Raw genomic sequence first — 25709 nt, 5'->3', positions numbered from 1 at the left:
ATAGGAATTCATGTGTCCATTTTAGGGTTAGGTATAGGAATACTACACCTACAGCAACGGGTGATTACACCACCTTGCCCCAGCTGTCGTGCAGCCAGTTGTGTCAAATTTGGGCGGCCATCCAGGGGTGGCATAATACATGCTGCAGCCCCTGGTAGGCCCTGGGTACACCGATGCCCTGGATACCTGTGGTATGCTGAGACAGGGACTGACAAGGCGGCCCAGTTCCAATTAGTGGATGCACCTAATGTACATGTGTGTTAATTTCGAGAGAGAACAGCTAGGCTGTGGGTCTGATTGGCAGGCCCACAGCCAGGGAAAGTCGTAAACCAATGAAGCAAAAGCAAAAAATCTGGGTGATCATAGGATTGCAGACCCTACTCTCCTACACTATGAAACCCATGTGTGAAGCAGCACCTCTGTATGTTCCCCCAAAGGGAGTGGGAACGAATGATGATAAAGATTGAGATGATGCAAAGGGATATTTTATTTATAATTGGGTCTACACTCCTCGGAGTAGAGCAGACGTTAAGGCTCTTAAAGCTGCTTTGCCCAGCCCACGGAAAAACCCAGCCGCTTTTTATGAAGAAGTGGAACAAGCTATTAGCTCCTGTACTATGACTCTGCCAGATATTGACTTTTTTTGGGACTTATTTTGCCCCCTGATATGTGGGGATCAATTCGGAAGGTAGATGATAATGTAGCCTATGGTGATACTTGGGTGCATTTAGAGCAAATAGATGCAGCTAGAGAGCCTGCGCAGAAAGCACAACAGGAGATATTAGATCTTCCCAAAGCTATTGTTATTAAATTGAAAACTCTTATACCCCCTAAGAAAATAGATTGGACTACATTAGCGTCTTGTAAACAGAAAGCGTATGAGTCCGTTTCTGATTTCTTCACACGATTTGAAGAGACATTCCATGATTTTAATGGGCAGTCATTGACAGATGACACGGGTAAGCATCTGTTCGTCGACAAATTGGTCGCTAACATGTTGCCAGAAATAGCTAGTCGCCTAAAGGCCAGCGAGAGTTCATGGACTACGTCTTCCCCGGTCTCCCTTTTGACTATTGCTCAGTATTATGAGCGACAGGAATTGGAAGTAAAAGGCAAGGAGGATAAAAAGGTTAAGGATCTAAAAACAAAAGTTATGTTGGCTCAAGTCTATGGTCCCTCATTTAGAGGTGGTGGTAGAGGTGGACGTGCGATGTATCGCCCTGGTGTACCCCCTTTCCCTCGAGCAACTTTGTCTTCTGATCAGTGTGCTTATTGTAAAGAAATTGGACATTGGCGTGCTGCGTGCCCCCTTTTGCAAGGCCAGCAGTATCAGCGGGGTAGAGGAAGTATGAGAAGCCGTCCAGGGAACACAGGAAATAGGGGAGGCATGGATAATCGTACCAGAATTGAGGCAGTTGAACACAATCCAAATTATTTTAATACCTTTGATAGACGAAACCAATACCAAATGTCTGATTATTCGGCTGATGGTCCTAAGGATTCTGATTATGCATAGGAATGCCTAGGATGTGGTAAGGAACCGGTTGAGGACCCAGTAGATCAGAGGGGTCCCTATGTCGATGCAAATGTCTTGGGCTCTACTGATCAGTTCCTGGTTGATACAGGAGCTACTCGTAGTGCTCTGTCTAAACAATTGGTTCCTAGGGCTCCCCTGTCTGGCACAATGATAACATCGATAGGGTTCGATGGGACACCTACACTTAGCCCACTGTCTAACCCTGGGCGGACAAATACGCTACGCTCGCGAAGTTTGCGTAGTTTGTGCTACTTTACGCAACACGAATTACACGTAGCACAGTGCAAAATCGCTTAGCGTAGCTGGCATTTTTTGCTCGCTTGCGGTCCTCAACGTCATTTGGCGACCGCGAACGAGCATTTTTTGCTCGTTCTCGATCAGCAACATCAAGTTGCCGATCGCGAGCGTGGAAAATAAACCTCCTGGCGAGATTCTCAAAGGGGGAGGTCAGGTTTCTCATTGTGAGTGGTCGTGTATGCTCGCGACCGCTCACGATGAGAAACTACCAGTCCACGCTGAGAAAGCTACAGCTTGAGTAAGAATCTACTTGTGCGGCAGAAAACGACCGCTTGCACTGTGCAAGATGCCGTTTGCAATGATTGCACAGTGCGGACAAGCATCAAGCACTGTGCAATCATCGCGAACAGCGTACTACGTAGTTCACGTAGTGCTACGCGTATCTCGCGTAGTGCGAAGTGCACTTCGCGTAGCTACGCGTTGCGCTACTACGCGAACTACGCCCAGGGTTACCACTGTCACAGCCACTTGCATTTAGTCTTGATAAATTCACTGCAACATGTCCATTTCCGCTTTCCCCTAACACGCCGGATAACATTGTGTGTATCGATATGCTTAAACATTTTCGTGCTACAATACGTTGTTTCCCAGAGGGTGTGCGTGTTACTTTAAACAATAACTATCGAATGGTCGAAAGGTCTTGTCTTATTAAAGAGAATATTGCTTTGGCATCGTTACCTAGTACCTTGTGGGCTACATCAGATACCCATGTGGGACAAATGGTTATCCCACCAGTACATATTCAAGTGTAAGAAGGTGCTTCTTTGCCTCAACTGCCCCAATATAAAATACCTCGGGAAGGCGAAGAAGCATTGATACACATTGTTCAGGATTTGATTAAGGTGGGGGTTGTGGAAGAAGTCCCTTACAATACCTGTAATAGCCCTATTCTTCCTATTTTGAAAAAATACACTGATTCTAAAATGTATAGATTCATCATTGACTTGCGAGAGGTTAACAAGATCGTAGTGCCCCTATATCTGGTAGTCTCTGACATCACGACACTTCTTACTATGGTTCCTCCTACTGCAACTACATTCAGTGTGATCGATTTGAAGAATGCATTCTTCTCGATCCCGATAGCCGTTATTTGTTCGGCTTCACTTTGAATAATCAATCATTCAGATTTTGTAGAGCTCCATAAGGGTATACAGAGAGTCCTACCATTTATAGCCAGGCATTAAAAAAGGCAGCTTGATTCTTTCCCTGTGCCAAATGGGGTGGCTCTTATTCAATATGTCGATGACATCTTGTTGCTTGCTGATACCCCTGAACAGCGTGAAGAAGGAACACTGTTATTGCTATCATTCCTTGCCTCTCATCATCACAAAGTCTGTTGGAAGAAATTGCAATATTGTAGACAGCAGGTTACCTATTTAGATCACCTCCTGTCTAAGGAGGGACGTGCACTTACACCAGATCGCATTCAAGCTTTTTTAGACACGCCTGTGCCCCGTACTCAGAAGGATGTTCGTGCACTGATTGCCCTTGCTTCTTTCTGTAGGCAGTGGATCCCTAGCTTTTCTCACATTGTTAAACCCTTGTTGGCCCTTTTGACAAAAGACACTCCGATGCCCCTCCCGTGGACTACTAAAATGCCAGCATGCTTTCCAACAGTTGCGTCAAGCTCTTTGTTCTACACCAGTATTAGGAACTCCAGACTACACTAAGGCTTTCACACTCTATGTACACAAGAGGGACGGTTGTGCTCTCGTAGTTTTAACACAGACACACAGTGATAAGCAGGGTCCTTGTGCATATTTCTCAGCTGTCCTTGATACGTGCGCTGCCTGCGTGTTTTCAAGCGGTGGCAGCGACAGCTGTGTCCGTACGTCAGAGTGAGGGAATAGTCTTGTCACATGGATTGCTCGTGCTAGTACCCCATTCAGTTGATGCTCCGTTAAATCAAACGAAAACACAACATTTGACTAGTGCCCGCTTGACAGGATATGAATTGACACTTTTAGCTCCTCATATCACGCTGAAAAGATGCTCGACTCTGAATCCTGCTACATTATTGCCATTTCCAACCACTCACTCTCAGTCACAGGAGTTACATGATTGTATATCCTTTACTGAAGAACAAACAAAGGGTCGTGTTGACCTACAAGATACGCCCCTTTCTAGTGTTGATGGGGAACTGTGGGTTGATGGGTCCTGCTTGAAGTTGCCTGATGGCACGACATCCGCTGCCTATGCAATCACAACACTTCAGACAGTAGTTGAGACAGCTCGCATTCCACAGAAGTCAGCTCAAGCAGCCGAGTTGATAGCACTGACAAGAGCATGTGAGCTTAGTACAGATCTACTTGTTAACATCTACACTGATAGCCGATATGCTTTTGGAGTGGCTCATGATTTTGGGCAACTCTGGAAGGAAAGAGGCTTTCTTACTTCACATGGGATGCAAATAGTGGATGGGGAATTAGTGCACAATCTCCTTACTGCCTTGACATATCCTAAGAAAGTGGCAATTGTTAAGTGTAGCACACACAAGAAAGTGACTGATAAAATAGGAAAAAGCAATGCCTTTGCGGATCACACAGTTCGTGAGACTGAAATGTAGTGAAGTACTACACCCATGTCACAGGCTGAGCGTTGGCATGATGCCAGGCAAAAGGTACTGGATATGCAACGATCTGCTTCTGTTGCGGAATTAGACCAATGGTCTAAGGAGGGAACATTGGATGATGAGGGCTGTTGGGGGAATAAAGAAATGACGAAATGGAAGATTACCCACAGCCTATTTACATCCTATGATTCACATGGCACATGTTGGAGCGTCCTCAATGACAAGGCAACTTATGCAAGTTTGGGATCATCCAGATATTGCTGGCACAGCTAAAAAGGTAGTCCAATCTTATCTGATTTGTCTCCAATATAATCCTGGAAATGGAACACAAATTCCAGCAGGACGAGTTGCCATACCTACTGCACCTTTTGAGGTCCTGCAAATGGATTACATACAGTTTGAGCGTTGTAACAACCTAAAGCATGTCTTGGTAGTGGTTTCCGTCTTCAGTAAATGGGTGGAGTCATTCGCTACGAAAGATAATACAGCTCTTACTACAGCAAAGGTGCTCCTAAAGGAGTTCTTCCCCAGATTCGGCATTTGTCGAGTTTTGTGGAGTGACAACGGACCCCATTTCATTGGGCAAGTTGTTAATTGCCTCATGAAAGGGTTAGGAATTAAACAGATGTTCCATGCTGCTTTTCACCCACAATCAGCAGGGCGAGTGGAACGTTACAATTCTACGCTCAAGCTAAAATTGGCCAAAATACAGGCTTCTACTTCTTTGAAATGGCCTGATGCCCTACCATTAGCGTTACTATCCATTAGATCGATACCACATACACTATCTGGCCTCACACCGTATGAGGTGGTTTTTGGAAGGCCAATGAATATTTGTGGGATTCATAAGCCATGCCCATACATGATGTACCCTATGTACTGATGAACGACTATTTGTCTCAGTTGACTGACAGTTTGTCTTCTATTTATCAATAGGTTTGGGAGACTCTTCCAGACAAGTCGCAGGGTGAGGGCCATAATCTACGGCCTGGGGACTTTGTCCTAACAAAGTCCTTTCAGCTGACCAGCTCCTTGGAGTGGCCCTGAGCAGGTGCTCTTGGTTACCAGGATTGCGGTTCGAGTGACCAACCGGAAGAACTGGGTCCGCGCAACCCATTGTCAGAAGGTGTAGCAGGACCTAGTGAGCCCAGCTGTGTTGGCAGATCATCGCGACATCCTTGACACAGAGAAAGGACGTCACCTGAAGGACCTGAGGAAGTCTTCCCGGACCACACGATCCCAGGTACATCTCGATATCAGCTGCGACCCCGGAAGAAAGACACTTCGTTGCTGAAAAATACTGTTTGAGCCACTGTCCTGGGTAGTGAAAGACTGAGTTACAAAGGGGGGTACTCTTTTAGTGGCTACTCGTCTCAACCTCAGCGAAGAAACTAACGTCTGCCCTAGGAACTTAGGGCACTATCTGTTTTGTTGTTCAACTGCAAGATGAACATGCCTGTGGAGAAGAAGTCAACAGCTGCAAAAGTTTGTGATCAAAAGAGTATGTTCATTATTGGACTCACTTTGATTTTTGTCATCATTGCTACAATGACATGGGTTGTAGAGGGAGTAGCTCCTGCTTGACAACTACTGACTGCTACTACTCCTGTCCCCATTGAGCACCGATATTTTACTCTTCCCTATCATGAAAAGAAGCACCGAATGTCATAGCTCAATAACACTTTCATACAAATGTTGCATCACACCCATAATGCTACGAACATTACCAACTGTTGCGTGTGTGGAATGATGCCAGCTCATCAGAAAAAGGGAGGAACGCCTTTCATTCCTTTTCCGTTTTCACACAATGGCTCCTGCAGAGCCTGGTTTGCACTATTGTGGGCTTCTCATATTGGTAATATTACCAACTTTGATGAAGGAAGACTTAACACTCAGTTAAATAGAGTCTGTTACCCTGATGAGGAAGGAGATCCACAAGCTAAAGGAACTGTATGGGAAATGGAGGAGTATCGCCGAGGAAATTCCTCGATGCACTATGTTTTCCCTAACACTCGAACTGTCAAGGGTAATGGGCATCCTGTTATAGCTGTTACTAGAGCTCAAGCAGACCTTTGTGTGAGCAGTATTGGCAGTATCCCTGTGGGAAAAAGTGACTGTACTACAGTGCTGAACATTACTGGAATAAACAATAGTAGTTTTTTGTCATCACATAATGCCTGTTTCATGTGTGGAAGTAAGGGCTATTACCACCTACCTATTGGGTGGTCAGGTAGCTGTTTTGAGTCCTTTTTGCTACCACCTGTGTTTTTGACACCTGCATCCTACCACAAAGACTATAAATTGTTTAATGACGTTTCTAAGAGCCGATTTAAGAGGACAATAAATCACGATGAGGTGGATCAAACTGATACTGCATTCCAGCAGTATATTGACTCTAATTTGGGACTATTCTTCTTTGTTGGTGCGGCCTTAAACAGCAGAAAAATAAGGCGCTTAACACGTGTTGTAGAGGCTGTAACCAATCAGACAGCCATGGCACTTGGAAACATCACGGAAGAACTACAAATTGCGAGAATTGTGGCACTCCAAAACAGGATGGTTTTGGCTGTGATCCTGGCAGACCGTGGTGGAGTATGCCTCATTATTGGGAGCAGCTGCTGTGTCTACATCCCTGACCATGCCCCTTCAGTTTTTGAAGCAATTTCTAAGCTGCACAAGATAGCCACTGAAATCTATCAGGATTCAGGAACGTGGACTTTGACTGGATGGCTATGGAATATGCTTACTGTATGGGGCTGAAAACTATTGTCAGCTATATGTATATTTGTTGCAATTCTTTTTATCTGTTGCCTATGTATCCAATGTGGCCCGATGCTCTGTTACGCTTGTGCTTCTACCTGTACCTCATGTATACCAGCTAAACAAAATGTCAAGAATGTAAATACCCGACTAGTAACAGACCAAAAAATTAGTGAGTTAATGATGATTGATGTTCATGATATCTTCCATGCTCCTTCTAAATCATAGAGATGTCTTCAGCTAATGCTAAAAGGGACGTATGTGGAAATCGAAAATAATTGCTGTTAGCATAAGCTGAAGCCATCTTGTTTGCAGCATCCATTTTGTTAGCCATGTGATTCTGCCGTCTTCACTGTTGCCTGCTTTTCTATTCTGCTTGAGTCATCAACCTTAGTTAACTCCTTCTGTACTGAGCCAGAGCAATGAATGAGCTCAGAAAGGCCGGTAGCTGCTAGAATGCACCTGTTTGAGAATGTAACTGTCTATCATATCCTACTGATGTAAGCAGTTCTGTTTCCCAGTATCTATTCCTGTGTAGGCCTGTACCATCTATTTGTAAATACATGCTTACTCTGCAACAAACTGTGTATAAAAGGCCCATGGTTTCTGTTTTCCATGTACTACCTCCTACAGCGCTTGAGGGTGTTGTATTGATGTAGTTCCACTCATGAGTGATTAATACACTTGTTATTTTTAATTCCAGCTTCAATGCTAATCTCTTCTTTGTTAGTCTAAGGACCCATGGACAAACTTAAGGGTGAACCCTGCACCGGTGTGCCCCTGAAAAGGCACATTTCCACACATACAGGTGTACATGGCATGGACCTATGCACATAGACCAGAAGGCTGAGGCACCAAAGGACACAGACCAACACAACACACAGACAGGCAACCAGACAGAGAAGCAAAAATACCTGAATGCATCCATGCACTCACTCCCCTTGCTGATCCACTTACAAAGACCATCATTCTATTCTGGACCTGAAAGCGCCTCCACTATCCATGTAGTAACAAAGGTCATTCACTGTGTGGCCAGCTGTGTCCTTTGGTCCTTTCCTTTTTGGCGTTTCTCGTAGGCTTCCCACAGCGATCTCTCCATCTATGTTGCTACCATTATGTGCAGGGCTACGGTGGAACGATTGCTTCTAGAGTGTATCCTGACACATTGGTCAGAGCGACTACAACTCTCTCATCAGGCAAAGGGGAGATTGATGGTTGGTGGCAGCGGATTGATGTGCAGGACACAGCCCTTCTTACCTACCCTATAGGAGAGGGGTCTACTGGCTGTCTTGGAAAAACCTGTGCAGAACCCATTGTCCCCCCAAGTGCTTGCATTGCGGCTGCATACCATGAGGTGTGTGTGGATAATGTGTGTTGTGAGCCTGGTCTCCTTTTGGAGAACACTTCCTACACAATGTACCACTGGAAGGAGGTCTCCTGAATTAAACAGGCCCTTCCAGCTGCCATGTTCTTGGATTTGTATGGGTTTGTCAGTGTGAGAGACGGTCGACAGTTTATCAGGTTCATTGGTGTTCCCTCATTTAAAAAAATGTAGTCTGTGAAGAACTCGGCTACTTCAGAGCATTAAAGAGTAAGGTGACGGAATCGGATATGCAAAGAGGTCATGGCAGATTGTTTGACGAGCTGCAATAGTTGTTTGGGGTGATGTTTAGCAATCACAAGCTGCACCCCTTTGTCGAAAACTATTACAGGATCTCTAAAGCACAGCCCAAGGAAAAAAATAACATGATCAAGAGACTGAGTATGGTTTCTGAACTGCACATTGCATTGAGCTAAGAGATCTATCAAGCCACAGCTGAACACAACACATTTTGCAGCTTGTGCAGACCTACAACGGCTCCAGAAAATGGCCTCATCTTGGTTCTAACACACTATCTGCCCCTGGAGCAGCACACGTGTTCTGAAGCACCATCTTCTACAGCTGAGGAATGCCTATGGCTCTCCCAACGACCAGTCCTGGTGCCCTGCAGTACAGGGCACCAGGACAGCTGCTGGTCAGAGACTGGGGTCTAACACACCATCTACCGCTGAACTCTCAACAGGGCCAGGACAACACGCACCACTTCAGACATGCTGTGGTGACCCTAGAAATCCCAAAGCTAAAGGTTTTACAACTAAGGTATGCACATGACTCTCACAATAAGCACCCGCCCTCACTGATCTGTGGAACCCTCTGCTGCTCAGGAATTAGGACAGAACTCCCCATGTACCACTGAACTCTGCATGAGGCTGTGACAATGAGCACTCCTGCCCTGCTTTTCCCCCTGCAACACGTTGTGTATACATGGACCCTGCACAAGGTCCTGCCCTGCTATCCCTGGGCTGAGGTAGAACACGTCACTTACCACTGGGACCTCAACATCTGCTAATGTATCTCAAAGGGGAAATCGACCACCTATCCCTCTATAGCTGCCGGACTTCTGTTGTGACCATCAGCCTGCAAGATATCACAAGCGAGACATGCTGAAGGATGCTAAAACAACATCATACACAGCTGCGCTGCCATGTCATGCACAGGCATGAGACCCTCATACAGCTCATGGTCTAATGCCACTCATTAGCTCCTCCCTTTCGGGCCTGACCTTTAGAATCCACCCAGCGTTCAGTCCTCACCTGCACTACCATTAAGGTCGTAGCATGGTGAGCAGTGCAGAGCTCTGCAGTCATGCTATCAATGTTCTGCACAGTTTTGTTCACAGGTGAGCTATACTGCAGCCTGTACTTGAGCGCAGGGGGTGGGACTTGTTTATTGAGACCCTGCATATGACCCACCTGTAGCGACACACGGCATGTGTGTGGGGCAGGGTGGGGAGCAACATTATTTCACTTGGCATCCCTGCCATTCAGATCACCAAAAGGTGGTGCTAAGAAACATCATCATTTTCAGAGCAGCTTTATTTTGTGCCCACTTGATCTCTTTCATCGTGCATACCAGGTTCAGAATAAAACTCAGAAATCCATAAATATTCTCTCCCAATCCTTGCCTTTTCTTGTCCCTCCTTAGGCTGTTGGGCCACACCTAGAGTTCATGTGATATCAGCGCGGCCCCTGAAGCCGACAACGGTGCATATGTACTGCAACAGTAGTGGTGAACTAGAGGTACGCATGTGTGGGTTTGGGAAGAAAGCAGATTGAATGGAATAGGATTTGTAGAGCTCACCAAGCCCGAAGGCCAGCAAGGAAAGCATCCGCAGAGATGAGAAGGCATTAGTGTGGGTGAAGCCAAGGGAGCATCTCTGAGCTGGGGGCAGTACAGGGGAGTGTTGAGGTGGAGGTGAACTAAGGGCGGGCATGGATGAACCCTGATTAGCTGCAGCAGTCACAGCCAGGAAGCTAGGGGCTAAACCCCGATTACCAGAGACGTCTGGCCTTGAAGCACTCTAGCTCCATCTTCAGTGCATTGCTACTTGGAAGGGAACAGACAGACCCAATATACAACAATAAGACCGTTGTGCTGCTGCAGCGATGCCTTGCACCCCTAAACTCACCTGGGTTTACAGAATCAAGGACAAGCCCTTTATTCTTCAAAATAGATGTTGGTTTAAGTTTATTCCTGTCCACTGTCGAGGCAATAGCAGGAAGCTTTGCTGCAGGTTTCTTGCTGTTGGGGTGCAATCTAGCTTCTGAAAGTCCAGCCACCGTGACCTACAACAGTTAGAAGGAAGGATCAGAACAGGAAATACAGAACAAGTAGCATGCGCAGTAACAGATACATCAGAGCAAGAGCCTGGGCCACAGGGGGCCGGGCTGCGGCTCTGTAACATGGATCGAGCTCAGGAAACGTCATCTTAGTCAAGCACACTTGATCATGGGCTGTATCTCAGCCACTGGGTGTCTAGCTGCTCCTGTACCTGTGTGTTGGTCCCCATGCCTGAAGCCCACGGCCTCTCGTAACTGCGAGTGGAATAAATGGAGGACAGCGTGAGCCATCGTCTGCTCTGCTTGCGGATCTGCTGCCCTCGTTTCTTCTCGATCAGTTCCCGCTCGTGCTCCTTCCTGCGCAGAGAAGCCTAGGGAGCAAAGGGAGTTTCACTCTTAGCGTTTGTTGTGCATTGATGGCGGGCATTGAATGTGCTGGAGGTGTTAGGGTCTCTGCTACCGGGCTGCTATGGCGCGGCACAAGCTAAAGCTGCATCCAAGTGATTCACAGCAGAGGCGCAACTAGAGCCAAATTTCGGGGGGGGGCTGAGCAAAAATTTCGGGGGGGGCTGAGCAAAAATTTCGGGGGGGGCTGAACTTTAAGCAATAGGCAGAGTGGAGCTGCAGGGGCTCTTAGAGGGGGTGAAACAACAGCAAGGCCTCATTAACATGCAAATGGTCTTTTAAAGACCTGTGAAGTGCTCGGGTGCGGCTGCTTTTTTGCCCGGGAAGGTGTCTCAGCCCGGGCTGCCACACACGACGGGGGGGGGGGGGGGGGGCTGAAGCCCTGTGAGTCCAATGGGTGTTGCGCGCCTGATTCACAGTAATAACTATTAGTACTCTTTGCCCTTCTGCCTCTTCAGCCCACAACCTATGTTCGAAACCTCACACATTGGACTAGAGCAACTACACATCCTCTCTGGGAGTTAAAAATAAGGACGACTGACGGAAGACTGAGGGTCTCATTACGATTAGGCCTGGGCAAAAATTTCGTTCCGTTCGCGGAAATTGCGATATTTTGACATTTTTGCGTTCCGCGGAGAGCGCGAAAATGTCAAAAATTCCGGTTTCCGCAGCTTGGCGATAATTTGTTTCTTGCTCGCGCTGTAAAATGATACATTCTCGCGCGCGCGCGATCGCCTTACCTGAATCCCTGCGTTCGCCGACAAGTTTTCTTGATCCGGTCGCGTTCTCCATGAGATGTTGTATTGTTTTTAGCCATTTGCGCTGTCTCGCGACAGTTCGCGCCCGCAGTGACGTCATGCGTCGCGCGATCACGTCTTTCTTCTCGCGATCATGCACCGCGAGAACAACTCAAAACAAGATGGCCGCGCCCGCAAGCAGCCACATGGGTAAGTTGGCGACCCGCAACCATGCAGAAAATCGCGCGAACATGCCGGAAAAAAACTTCCGCATCTTCGCGATATTTCTGCTTGTTTGCGATAATTTTAAACATTCTCGCGATAATTTGCGAAGGTTAATTCCGCAAATTCCGCCCACCCCTAATTACGATTCCGGGTGAGCGGAATTACTTCAAGAAATTCCGCTACGCCTAATCCCAAGTTGATCGGGGGTTCGGCACACAGTTTTTCAGGGTGTGGCAGAACGAGACCCGATGTTACTATGCAGTAACCCCTGGCCTGTGGCAGAAATGTTGGTAATCATTCAAATAGGGTGATGATGTGGCCTATTTTTGAAGTGTCTGGTACCTTGCCTTACGCGAGGGAGCCATTTATCATAGCTAGTCTGAGATACTGAAGATGTTCACTTCCTTTATGGGGCCAGCAGTGCAGGGATAGGATTGTTGGCTTAGTTGTTTGGGTTTCTGGAGCAAATCACTTTCTTTAGCGAGGTTGACATGAATTCTTTGAATGTGCTCTTTAGGAGTTTGTAGGGTGTGATAGATGGATAACAGTCTATCAGGTCGTTAGGTTTTTTCAAATTTAAAAAAATGTAGTCAGTAAAGAATTTGGCTACCTCAAAGCATCGAAAAGTAAGGTCAACTGATCCAATATGTGAAGAGGTTATGACAGAATATTCAATGAGTTGCAATAGTTGTTTTGGGTGGTTTCTAGCTACGACAAGTTGCAGCCCTTTTTGTTATAAGCATGTTATCTGTTGATAAGTCTTACTTTTGGCTCATACGGAGTCTACAGTGCTGGGAGAGGAGATTTAGCGCCATCATCTTTCCGCCTCACTTAAAGTTTTCCTTTCTGAGTCTGCTAGTTCAATTAGTTGAGTAGTGATAAATTTGATGTATTCCGATACATCTTGTATAATGGAGGTGGTAAATGTAGTTAAAATTCATTTGCTCTTAGGTGCTTATATTTCTGTCATTCACTGGAAGGAGAGGTAGGTTTATAGTCTGTGTCTTAGCATGATACATATTCTTTTGTTATGAAGGCAAACATACTTTTTAAATTTGAGCAAAGAAAAAAAGATCTGTGGATTTATGTATATTTGGCTCATTCTCCTGGACCATACTTTTGCCACTATTTCTTACTAACAGACGCATTTAAAGAGTGAGTTTGAGACAGAGATGGTCGGTTTCTATCCTTACAGAATCTTGTTATTGCATGGTAGTTTGATTGATTCATCTGGGATAGTAGTATAATGGGTGAAAAAGAACTGATTCCTTTTTATTGATCCATTTTGTTTATGATTTGGTAACGACTGACCACTACTAGTGCAAGATTAGATTTTAATATTGCATCTAAAATCTTTTCTTCAGTAGATTAAAAGAGAAGCATATTTCATGGCTTATTATAAAAGGCTTAAGACGAAATCAATCCAGTGGTTGTATATTAAGTTGCTGGGTTATTGGGAGGCAAAGAAGGTTGGCATCTTCAAAGAGTATCTAGATTTATAGGCATTTAGTATGTCACAATAGGTTTAGTTGGTTACAATGCAAGTGTACATCAAATATTCTGCCGGTAATCAAAATATTGGCATTAACATAACATTATAACCACTAAAGGGCATAAAATAAGCAGGGGATGAAGTCTTTCAAAGTAGAGTGAGGGAACACAACAACAAATGAAATACAATAACAAATATACAGGGAATACGAATTCAGATATGCATTAGCAGGTGCTTGGACTTACCTGCGAGCAGTCCTCTGAACGGTCAAGGCCCTTGTGAACCCAGCTCCAGCACCTCGAGGCACCCGCCTCGTTTCTCCCCCTCCCTCTCGCTCTCTCTCTTTCTCTCACTCTCTCTTTCTCTGTAACCTATTTGTGCCATCTTTCTTGCTCACTTTGTGACCTTGGTGTGTTTTCTCTATCTTGTTATGACATTTGTGCTGTTTTTCCCCTCTCTGTGACCTTTTGTGCGGTCTCTCGCTTTCTTTGGGACCTCTTTGTTTTCTTGATTTCTTGTTTCTTGGCGGCTGCTGCAGGGACAAGCGAGCAAGACCACTGACTCATTGTCAGTGAAATTGCTCCACCTCCCTCGCAGTTCCACCATTAAGTGAGGCCTGCCCCTGCACTTGCACTCTCGTGTGCTGGTGTTCGAGGCCCTCCTCCACCCGCAGGATCACCTGCGCCTCATCCCTGGTGGTCCAGTGGACCCCTGTTCTCATTTGCCTCGCTCCGCTCTCCTCTCGTTTTTTTCACTCGTTTTTTTTCTCCCTCTGTCTTTTTCTGTTTCTTCACTTTTCCTACCTTTTCTCTTTTTTTCCACTTTTTCCTTATTTCCCTTTGCCTCCCTGGTGGTCCAGTGGACCTCTGTTCTCCTTTGCCTCGCTCCGCTGTCCGCTCCGTTTTTCAGATCGTTTCTGCACTTTTCTGCTTTCGGTGCTTTTTTCTGCTTTCTGCCTTATTTCACTCTCTTTCTCCTTTTTTCCCCCCCTTATTTCTCCTCTCCCGCCCGATTTTCCCTGCCGCTGCTGCCCCCGCGGCCCCTCCCCCAGCCCAGCACAACCAATCCTGCTCCCCTCCCCGCCTCCCAGCTGTCCAGCCCTCCCCGACCCCTACTACTGGCGGCCGCTGTGCAGTCGCGCAACTGGAGCGCCAAAGGCATGCCAAAGGCAAGCCCGTCTGCGCCCATCCGCGACCCAACCGCAACCAGCGCCAGGAACCCTGGATCTCCGTACCGCCAACGCTACGACCCGGCGACACTCCACGCTCTCAACCCAGGCAGCAACAATAACTGCAAGCTAGTGTTACCGGCCGACACCCACGGACCCTTCAGCTGTCACTGCTGCCGGCACACCTGCAGCACCGCCAAGACCACGGACCCAGCGCAACCCACCCGCAAGAACACACCCAAACCGAAGACCCTGCAATGCATCCTCCCCAACGTCCAATCCCTCCACAATCATGCCACCGAAATCTGGGACCTCCTCGACAGCACCACTCCGGACGTATCATTCTTCACCGAAACCTGGACCAACACCTCCTCGGGACCGGATATCGCCATCGCTATCCCCCAAGGATACAAGAGGAGGAATCGCTATTGTTCACAAATCCACCCTCCGCCTGAGCACACTCCCCTACGAGCCCACAGACCTGATGGAACACCTTCACTTCAAGATACTGGCCAGCCCTACCACCACCCACCGAAGAACCCTTTTCTACCAACCCCCTAGACCCCACGAACCTTTTGCCGAATCCATCACGGACATCATCTCCCCGCAGGCCATCGCCTCCACCAACTACACCCTGCTGGGAGACCTCAACTTCCATCTGGACAACCAACTGGACCCCAGCACCACATCCCTCCTGGACAACCTCCACAACATTGGACTCCACCGGATCGTGACTGAAACCATGCACTCAGCAGGACACACCCTTGACCCCCTCTTCACAACAGGAAACTCCATCACCTTCAGCCACACCATCGAACACCTATGGACCGATCATCGATTCGTCCACTTCACCTTCAAAATACCCACCATCCACAGACACCAGCACCTGCTCCAAAGAAGAAATTGGACCAGAATTACCGACGACCAGCTAACCTCATCACTCAGCAACTCCACTTCTACCATCGCGGAAAAAGACGACCCCAACGCCGCAGCCCGAACCCTGCACAGATGGATCACCGACAGCGCCAACACCTTAGCCCCCTTAAGAAAAACAAAAACACCCACGCCAAGAAAGCTAGATGGTTTACCACCGAACTTCGAACGTCCAGACGCACTTGCCGCTGCCTCGAAAAGGACTGGAGGCACACCAAATCCACAGAAGCCCAAAACAACTTCAGAGCCGCCACCAAAGTCCACCATCAACTCATCAGAAAAATGAGGAAAAAAGCAATCGAAGACAGAATCTCCACCCACGCACACAACAGCAAAGAACTCTCAACATCATCAAGGAATTTGCCCAACCTACCAGCGAGTCCACCGACATCCCACCCTCACAAGACCTCTGCTACAAACTCAGCACCTTTTTCCACAACAAAATCAAAAGCATCGACGACAACTTCGACGAAGACAACCAACACACTGAACCCTCACCAACACCCCCGACACCATGAAGCCAACGACCGACAACTGGACAGCCCTCACCACTGAAGACGATGAACTCAATCCACTCCGGGGCACCCACGGACCCCTGCTCCCACCACATTTTCAACAGAGCCGCCGACACCATCGCACCCATGCTCTGCCACACCATTAACCGCTCCCTGGCAACCGCATCGTTCCCTGATGACTGGAAACATGCCGAGATCAACCCCCTCCTCAAGAAACCATCGGCGGACCCCACCGACCTCAAAAACTACAGACCCATCTCCCTGCTCCCATTCCCAGCGAAAGTCATCGAGAAAGCCATCAACAGCCAACTCGCCACATTCATCGAAGAGCACAACATCCTCGACTCCTCCCAATTCGGCTTCAGAAAAAACTACAGCATGGAAACAGCCCTCCTCGCCGCAACAGACGACATCCGCACCCTACTGGACAAAGGAGAAACAGCAGCCCTCATCCTCCTCGACCTCTCAGTGGCGTTCGACACAGTATCTCACCGCACCCTAATAGGCAGACTCCACGACGCAGGGATTCAAGACAAGGCCCTCGCCTGGATCTTCTCCTTCTTCTCCGGCAGAACGCAGAGGGTCAGACTGCCCCCTTTACTCTCTGACCCTACACCAACCACCTGCGGAGTCCCCCAGAGGTCATCCCTCAGCCCTACGTTCTTCAACCTCTACACGGCTCTGCTCACCCCCATCGTCAGAACCTATGGACTCAACATTGTGTCATACGCAGACGACACCCAACTCATCCTCTTCCTATCCAACGAACCCAACACCGCCAGACACAATTTTCGAGAAGGCATGGAAGCCGTACCCAAATGGATGAAAAACAGCTGCTTTCAACTAAACACCAACAAAACAGAAGTACTCATCATGGGCCCACACCCCGATGCCTGGAACGACACCTGGTGGCCCCCCGCCCTCGGAAGCTCGCCCACCCCCACGGACCACGTACGCAACCTGGGAATCATCCTGGACTCCGAACTCAAAATGGACCGCCAGATCAATGCCGTCTCGTCCTCCTGCTTCCACACCCTCCGCCTCCTACGCAAGAACTTCAAATGGATCCCCCTCGAACACAGAAAGACCGTCACGCACGCCCTGGTCACCAACAGACTGGACTACGGCAACACACTCTATACCAGAATAAACAAAAACCTCACACGCAAGCTACAGAACATCCAGAACGCCGCCGCAATTCTGGTCCTCAACCTGCCAAGACATTGCCACATCTCCCAGCACCTGCGCACACTCCACTGGCTCCCCATCTAAGCTAGAGTCACCTTCAAGATGCTCACCCACACTCACAAGGCCCTCCACAACACCGGACCAGCGTACCTGAACAGCTGACTCAAATTCCACGCACCGCAAAGGACCCTACGATGAGCCCAGCTCTCCTACGCCGTGGTCCCCCGCACCAGAAAGACCAGATTAGGCGGCCGCTCCTTCTCCTTCCTCACGGCCAGAGCCTGGAACGCCCTCCCTCTCCACCTCAGACAGACAACATCTCTCCCCATCTTCACAAGAAACCTCAAAACCTGGCTCTTTGACAGACCTCCTCCTTGAAGGACTGGAACCTGCGAAACCCCCCATCATTGCGTTCCTATAATTCCAGGCAATAATGTTGGGTGAACGTATGCCTGTTCTTCCATGTCGTCGCTCCACATACACTTTCAAGAGGCACCCTGGTAAACAAAGCAGTTGTAGTAGAGACCGCTTTAGTAGAGTGCGCGTTAATCTTACTTGTCAAAGGTCTTACGGCCTTGGAATGGCAAAACGAGATAGCAACTGAAGTCCATTGAGCTATGTTCGCATTGGAAACTGGACCACCTTTATTTTCCTGAATTGTTTAGTGCGATGTAAATAAAATTTCAGGCATCTTCTAACATTCAGTGTATGCAGTGATTTTTTAGCTGCCGTTTGTGGATTCGGAAACAACGTTTTTAGAATGATAGGTTCATTTAGATGAAAATCTGCAGGGACTTTAGGAATTAATCTGGGCTTGGTTCTGAAAATCATGGTATTATCTTTGAACTGAAGAAAAGGTTTTTATTTCACTTATCCTTCTGGCTGGCTGATGTCACTTACAGACCTTACTTCATCTGCACCTCGAAGACTGCTTAGTGCGCGCTGCTCTCATTCCCACGTGCATTTGGCAGCTTTCTGCGCGTGTTCGCGCTTTTTTACATTTTAAAAATTACCTGTTTTGTCTATTTTTTTTAGTTTATGTTGTTTGCCCCTGGTTTTATTGAATGCCCCTCACCTGCACTGTAATTTGGAGACACACCGCATTTTGTGGGCCCTCGTCCTCGTAGCTCGTTTTGGCGGCCATCTTTAGGTGAGTGGGACGCCTGACGGCGCCTATTCGCATGACGGTCTAGACGTCACTAGGACGCTCGACCTCTACTTAAGGGGAACTAATTAGGTGCCTGGTCACTTACAGACCTTAATTCATCTGCACCTCGAAGACTGCTTAGCGCGCGCTGCTCTCATTCCCATGTGCATTTGGCACCTTTCTGCGCGTGTTCGCACGTTTTTACATTTTAAAAATTACCTGTTTTGTCTATTTTTTTTTTAGTTTATGTTGTTTGCCCCTGGTTTTATTGAATGCCCCTCACCTGCACTGTAATTTGGAGACACACCGCATTTTGCGGGCCCTCGTCCTCGTAGCTCGTTTTGGCAGCCATCTTTAGGTGAGTGGGACGCCTGACGGCGCCTATTCGCATGGCGGTCTAGACGTCACTAGGACGCTCGACCTCTACTTAAGGGGAACTGTTAGACCTGTCAGCCCTTTGGGTGGTCCCTCCTCATCATTATTTATTTTGTCCCACTTTTGCCTCAAACCCTGTTTGAATTTTTCCTTTTTGGGAACCACCAGACTTTTTCGTGTTGCTGCAGATTCAGGGAGCCATTTTAGCTACCCCTGAAACTTCTGTCTGAGGGCCTGGAGCACAAAATGGTGGACACCTGTGACATCACCAGCATCCACTGGAACCTACCAGCACCTTCCAGAACATTCCAGGAGATTCCAGAACTCTGTGACAGTTGGAGACCGTTTAGAATGTTGGGAGGTTAAGACAGAGTGTTGGCAGTTGGAGCTGGCAGTTGGCACCTGACTGGTGAAGAGAGAGGAGCACAACAGTGAAGGAGGAAGGAGTGAAGCAGCAGGGGTGGAAACTTGTGCCTGGAGTGGGGTCCATAAACCCACCCTTGATACTTGTCCCTACTGATGGATCCCAGCCTATAGCCCTGTGTGGGAAGAAGACAGAAAAACTCATCCTAAGGACCTGAACAGCAGGAACAGGCCTTAGAAGCAGAAAGCAGCAAGATCCTGACCTGAGAACTGGTTTCCCTGGAGTCCGGCGTCGAGTAGCCTGAAGACCTGGAGCCCGAGGTGGAGAAGCGGCGCTGACTGAAGTAGCAGACGTCGTACCCGGAGCCGCCTGAGGTCGTGAGAGGGCGCCGACGGAGGTCGTGAGGAATACCAGAGGTCGAGGAGGAAGTGAACCGAGGTCGAGCGAGCGGCGTCATCGGAGGAGTGAAGTCCGCCCTCCGGAGTCGTCGGAGACCGAGGTAGAGGAGCACCGGAGGTCGGGAGTGAGGATCGCACTCCGGAGTCGCCCGGAACCTGTGTGGAGGAGCACCGGAGGTCGGGGGTGAGGATCGCACCCCGGAGTCGCCGGAAGTCGACATCGAGGCCAGGCCGGCCGACGTCATCGGAGTCGAGAGCGCCATCGGACCGGAGCCGCCCGAAGTCGACATCGTGAAGAGACTGCCCGACGTCGTCGAATCGGAGGTAGAGATCGAACCGAGGCCGCCGACATCGGACCGGAACCGCCTACCGGCGTCGTCAAAGAACTGACATTGTGCCGAGGCCGCCGAGACCGAACCAGAACCGCCTCACGGCGTCGACACGACTCCAGCGGCGTCGGAACATCAGAAAAAGGGCAGTAAGTGGAGTAGAGGGCGCCTAAGGCCCTGTGGAGACCTGAGAGACTGCACTAAGGGGCTAGGGAGGTGCTGAAACCCACCTGACTGTACCTGGGGTGAACTGGGACTAACCTAGAGAGGTTGTGTGGAGAAGGAAAGCCAGGGCATTGGTATTCCCCCCTTTGATCTACCTCAGTTTAGGCCTCAGCCTTGTCCCAGCCAGGGAGTAGCCTCCCCCCTCAAGCCTTCCACAACCCTACAAGCTGTGCCTGGGCCAAATCAGCCCTTAAGAAGTGAAGTGTCATCTGATTATATGAGGGTTGCTGTATACTTTTAATTATTTATTGGGGATACTGTATTTATTGAATTTTTATCTATTTATTGCTGCACTATATTTATAGGTCCACAGGACTTGTTGGTGTACAATATTTATTGATACAGTATTTATTGCCTCAAAGTATTTAATTGTCTGTATATATTGCACTTGTATTTATGCCCTGTTATTTATGATCACCCCTATTTATTTCATCAAACAGCCAATATTTATTTGACCTGCACTAATTGAAACTTGTATATTGTGATTGACCTATTTATTTTTCCAATCAGCAACTAAGAGAAAAAGATAAAGAAAGAATATTTTCATAATTTTTACGGTGTAGAGTCGTTTTTGGAACGGATGCACGCATGGTTATTGTATGGGTATATTGTATGCTTAGCACTGCGCCTGTTTCCTGACCACTCGAGCCAAGCTACCCCATTGTGTTGGGAAGGTCCACCACCACCCTGCGGAGTGGGAGTGGGGCTGTGTCCAACATAAATTGGTGTTCAGTGGTGGGATAGAGCTGTGCCTACATATACTCAACAATAACTGTGGGTAGTCCATAGGCCTACACCGGGAGTTTTCTCAAAGCGGCCTTCCTAATTGTGGGTTTTTGTTTTTTCCAAATTTACTCTGGTGGTGGGAGGAGGTATTATTAAAGGTACCCCCCTGCATTGTTACTGCACAAAACCTGTCCTCTAACCTGAGTGGGCAAGATGGAGTTTGTACTAGAAAATCTAGAAACGTACACTGTGGCCCAACTCAGGGAGTTTTGCCAGCGGGAGGGGGTGTACTGTCCCCCAGGAGCAAAGAAGGGTGCACTCCAAACCAGCTTAAGGGCTTGGGGGGAGGCACGCAGGGAAAGCAAGGCTGAGGAGGAAGACAGGGATGGAGAGCCTGACCCCGAGGGGGCTGAGATGTACCAACCTGAGGTGGGGAACCTGTCAGCAGGGCCCAGGACACTTTCTAGGAAGGGCAGCACTGTCTCTAGCGGGGGCTTATCCAGCGTGGAGTTAGCAGATCGGAGAGAGAAAAGACAGCTCACATGGGATTTAGCAAAGCTGGAGAAGGAGAAGGAGGAACAGAGGTTGGCTCATGAGACGGAGAAAGAGAGGATGGCTCATGAGATAAGACTGAAAGAGATAGAGCTTCAGATCCTAAGAATTGGAGCACCAACTGTTCCTAATGGTGGCAGCAAAGACCAAGAAATCACCAGGGAATCCAAACCTTACCTGCCAAAGGACATAGTAGCTAGCTATGGGGCGGGTGACGACATCGCCAAGTGGCTAGCAGCCTATGAGGTCTCGTTGAGGGCCCATGGGGTTCCAGTGAAGTATTGGGGAGGAGGATTGTATAGGTACATGCCTCCAGCTGGTAGGGATGCTTTATTGGCCCTCGAAGAGGATGAGCAGACCCACTACCCCACCATGAAACTGGCGCTCATCAGAAAGTTTGGACTAACACCTGAAAAGTACAGACAGAAGTTCAGGGGTAGTCACAAACTGGGCACACAGAATTGGGTGGACTTCCTGGACTATGCAAAGAAGGCACTGGAAGGTTGGATTCAGGGCAGTGAAGTAAGGAACTACGAGGAGCTGTTTGACCTAGTACTGAAGGAACACCTACTCGAGAAATGTTTCCCTGAACTGCGGCAACACCTGGTGGATAGCAAGCTGACCAGTCCCCGGAAGCTTGCTGAGGAGGCGGACATTTGGGCTAGTACCCGGGTGTCCACAAGGGGGACTGGAGGGGATACTCAAAAGGCCGGACAGGGCGCCCCCCAGAAGAAAGAGGGAGGGGAAAAGAAAAAGGAGTTCTCCAAAGGCCCCCAAAATAACTTCCAAGGGAAGGGAACAGGATTCACCCCTAGGGCTAACCCACCCAGAAACCCTAATCCTGGCCAGAGTCAGCAGCCAAGGGTTGTCCATTGCTACGAGTGCGGTGGCGTTGGACACTATAAAGGAGATCCGAAGTGTCAGAAACGATCACCCCCTCCCACTGGAGGAAAGCCCCCCGGAGTAGCTAGTGTAGTGCTCGGGGAGGAGATGCCCTTAACTAAGGGAAGGGAGTGGGCGGGTGTCACTCTAGTGTCCCTGGGAGAACGGGAGATGGTTCCTAAGATCCAGGTGCCCGCAAATACCGCAAAGTATGGGCAGTGGATCACCATCAACGGCCAAAGAGGGGAGGCTCTGAGAGACACAGGAGCCAGTATGACTATGGTGCGTAGCCAACTGGTGTCTCCAGAGCAGGTAATTCCCGATGTACTCCACCCAGCCGCGATGGCTGACGGCAGAACAGGTCACTATCCCGTGGCCGAGGTTCCCTTTGAATGGGGGGGGGTTGCAGGTTCACTTCGAGTTGCCGTAAGCCCTGCCGTGCCAGTCGATTGTCTGCTGGGCAATGACATGGAGCACAACGCTTGGAAGGAGGTGGAATACCGGACTCACACCGAGATGCTGGGTACACCTGACTGGGCCTGTGTTAGCACAAGGTCCGAGACTACCCGAAGAGGGAGTTCATTCCGGCTGGAGCCTGGAACAAAGGCCCAGCCAGCTGCCAGTCAAGGGAAGAACCGAGGACAGGAGGAGCCTGCCTCGGCGTCTCCACCCCGTAGGACGGATAGGCCACCGGAGGTGGTGGACCAGGAGTCTGCGGAGGGGGACGTTACCAACCTGGAGGACCTACCCATCCCGGCCGAGTGGCACGTGGAGGGAGGCCCGTCCAGGGAGGAATTCTGCCAGGGCCAGAGGGAGTGCCCTACCCTTGAGGGGCTGAGGCGACAGGCCGAAGCCCAGGCAGCAGGGAACGTTGAAGGGAACTACAGTGTTTACTGGGAGGATGGCCTCCTCTACAGTGAACCCAAGGCACCCCTACATGGATCGTCACGAGCCTTGGTAGTTCCTCAACGTTATCGAGCCTTCCTTTTAGAGTTGGCTCACGAGATACCCTTGGCAGGACACCTGGGGCAAGACAAGACCTTCGCCCGTCTTGTCCCACACTTTTATTGGCCTCAGATGAAAGTGTCGTCCGATACCTACTGCCGGACATGTGTGTCTTGCCAAGCCAGTGGGAAAACAGGGGTGAAGCTGAAAGCTCCCCTGGAACCACTTCCTGTCGTTAGCACCCCCTTTGAAAGGGTGGGCATCGACATTGTGGGTCCATTAGATCCACCAACTACAGCTGGTCACAGGTTTATCCTGGTTCTGGTGGATCATGCCACACGGTACCCAGAGGCAATACCTCTGAGGACCATAACAGCACCTGTTGTGGCTAGGGCCCTGATGGGAATCTTTACCCGAGTGGGTTTTCCCAAGGAAGTTGTGTCCGACAGGGGGACCAACTTCATGTCAGCATATATGCGGGCAATGTGGAAGGAGTGTGGAGTGACCTACCGGTTCACAACTCCTTACCACCCCCAGACCAATGGTCTAGTGGAAAGGTTTAACAAAACCTTAAAAGGCATGATCAGAAGTCTGCCTGAAAGCCTGCGGAGGAAATGGGACGTCCTCTTACCCTGTTTACTTTTTTCCTACAGGGAAGTGCCACAGAAGGGAGTGGGCTTCAGCCCCTTCGAGCTTCTGTATGGGCACCCTGTACGCGGACCTCTTAACCTGGTGAGAGACGGATGGGAAAGAACTCCCAGAAAGCTCCCCCAGGATGTGGTGAGCTACATGCTGGCCTTCCGGAGCCAAATGGCTTAGTTGTGGAAGCAAGCTTCTGACAACTTGGAAGCCAGCCAAGCAGTGATGAAGGCGTGGTATGACCACAACGCTCACCCGGTGGAGTTGGAGCCTGGCCAGAAGGTGTGGGTGATCGAACCAGGAGAGCTTAGTGCCCTCCAGGATCGCTGGTCAGGACCCTTTGAGGTGTTGGAGAAGAAGGGTAAGGCTACCTACTTGGTGGACCTGAAGACCCCTCGTCAGCCCCTGCGGGTGCTGCATGCCAACCGCCTCAAACCCCACCACGAGAGGCCCGAAGTCATCTTGATGATGGTGACTGACGGAGGAGAGGACGTGGAAAGCGAGCCTCTCCCTGATCTGTTTGCGTCCCAGGAAAAGGATGGGTCGGTGGAGGGAGTGATTCTCTCCCCATCTCTAACTCCTGAACAGCAGGAGGACTGTCGCCAGGCCCTGGGGCAGTACTCTGCGTTGTTCTCCCTTGTCCCGGGTAGGACTCACCTGTGCGTCCATGACGTGGACACAGGAGACAGCCCACCTGTGAAGTCCAAGATCTACCGGATGTCAGACAAGGTGAAGGCCAGCATTCATAGTGAGGTCACTAAGATGCTGGAGCTAGGAGTGATTGAACCTTCTAGCAGCCCCTGGTCCAGTCCGGTGGTGTTAGTACCAAAAGCTGCACCACCGGGTGCCCAACCAGAACTGAGGTTCTGTGTGGACTACCGGGGACTGAATTCAGTGACAAAAACTGATGCTCATCCGATCCCTAGGGCGGATGAATTGATTGACCGGCTGGGAGCTGCCCAATATCTAAGTACCTTTGACCTTACTTCGGGGTACTGGCAGATCTCTTTGACTGATGGAGCAAGGGAAAGGTCAGCCTTCTCCACGCCCAATGGCCACTACCAGTTCTGTGTGATGCCCTTTGGGCTCAAGAACGCACCTGCCACGTTTCAGCGCCTGGTAAACCAGATCCTCACCGGAATGGAGAGTTTCTCTGCTGCTTATCTGGATGACATAGCCGTCTTCAGTAACAGCTGGGAGGATCACTTGCGTCACCTGCAAGCTGTTCTCCAGGCCCTGAGACAAGCTGGATTGACGATCAAGGCCAGCAAGTGCCAGATCGGGCAGGGGTCGGTAGTGTACCTTGGACACTTGGTGGGTAGGGGAGCGGTGCAACCCCTCCAGGCGAAGATCGAGGCCATCATGGCCTGGGAACCCCCCAAGACACAGACTGAGGTCCGAGCATTTTTGGGCCTCACGGGATATTACCGCCGCTTCGTGAAGGGGTACGGTACCATCGTAGCCCCTCTCACGGAGCTCACGTCCAAGAAACAACCTCGACGGGTAGTCTGGACGGAGGCTTGTCAGCAAGCCTTTGAGAAATTGAAGAAAGCCATGTGCGAGGCCCCGGTCTTAAGGGCCCCAGACTTTTCCAAGAAGTTCATTGTCCAGACAGATGCATCAGAACATGGCATTGGG

At 49.3% G+C, this 25709-nt stretch overlaps 1 protein-coding gene across 1 annotated transcript in view; it reads right to left on the bottom strand.

Annotated features, from left to right (window-relative positions):
• Positions 1–25709, bottom strand: part of LOC146869633 (putative E3 ubiquitin-protein ligase MARCHF10) — a 461326-nt gene that overhangs the window by 330777 nt on the left and 104840 nt on the right. Inside the window, exons 3-4 of the mRNA XM_085608984.1 lie at positions 11039–11197; positions 10676–10832 (exon numbers count right to left, since the gene is read on the bottom strand). Coding sequence (XP_085465110.1) covers positions 10676–10832; positions 11039–11197 — 316 coding nt within the window. The remainder of the gene's footprint in view (positions 1–10675; positions 10833–11038; positions 11198–25709) is intronic.

Source organism: Triturus cristatus, chromosome 1_1 (genome assembly GCF_964204655.1).
Source record: "Triturus cristatus chromosome 1_1, aTriCri1.1, whole genome shotgun sequence".
In the NCBI taxonomy this organism is placed as follows: Eukaryota; Metazoa; Chordata; class Amphibia; order Caudata; family Salamandridae; genus Triturus; species Triturus cristatus.
Note: the sequence above shows the minus strand (reverse complement) of the source record. Positions and strands in the feature narration are given on the sequence as shown.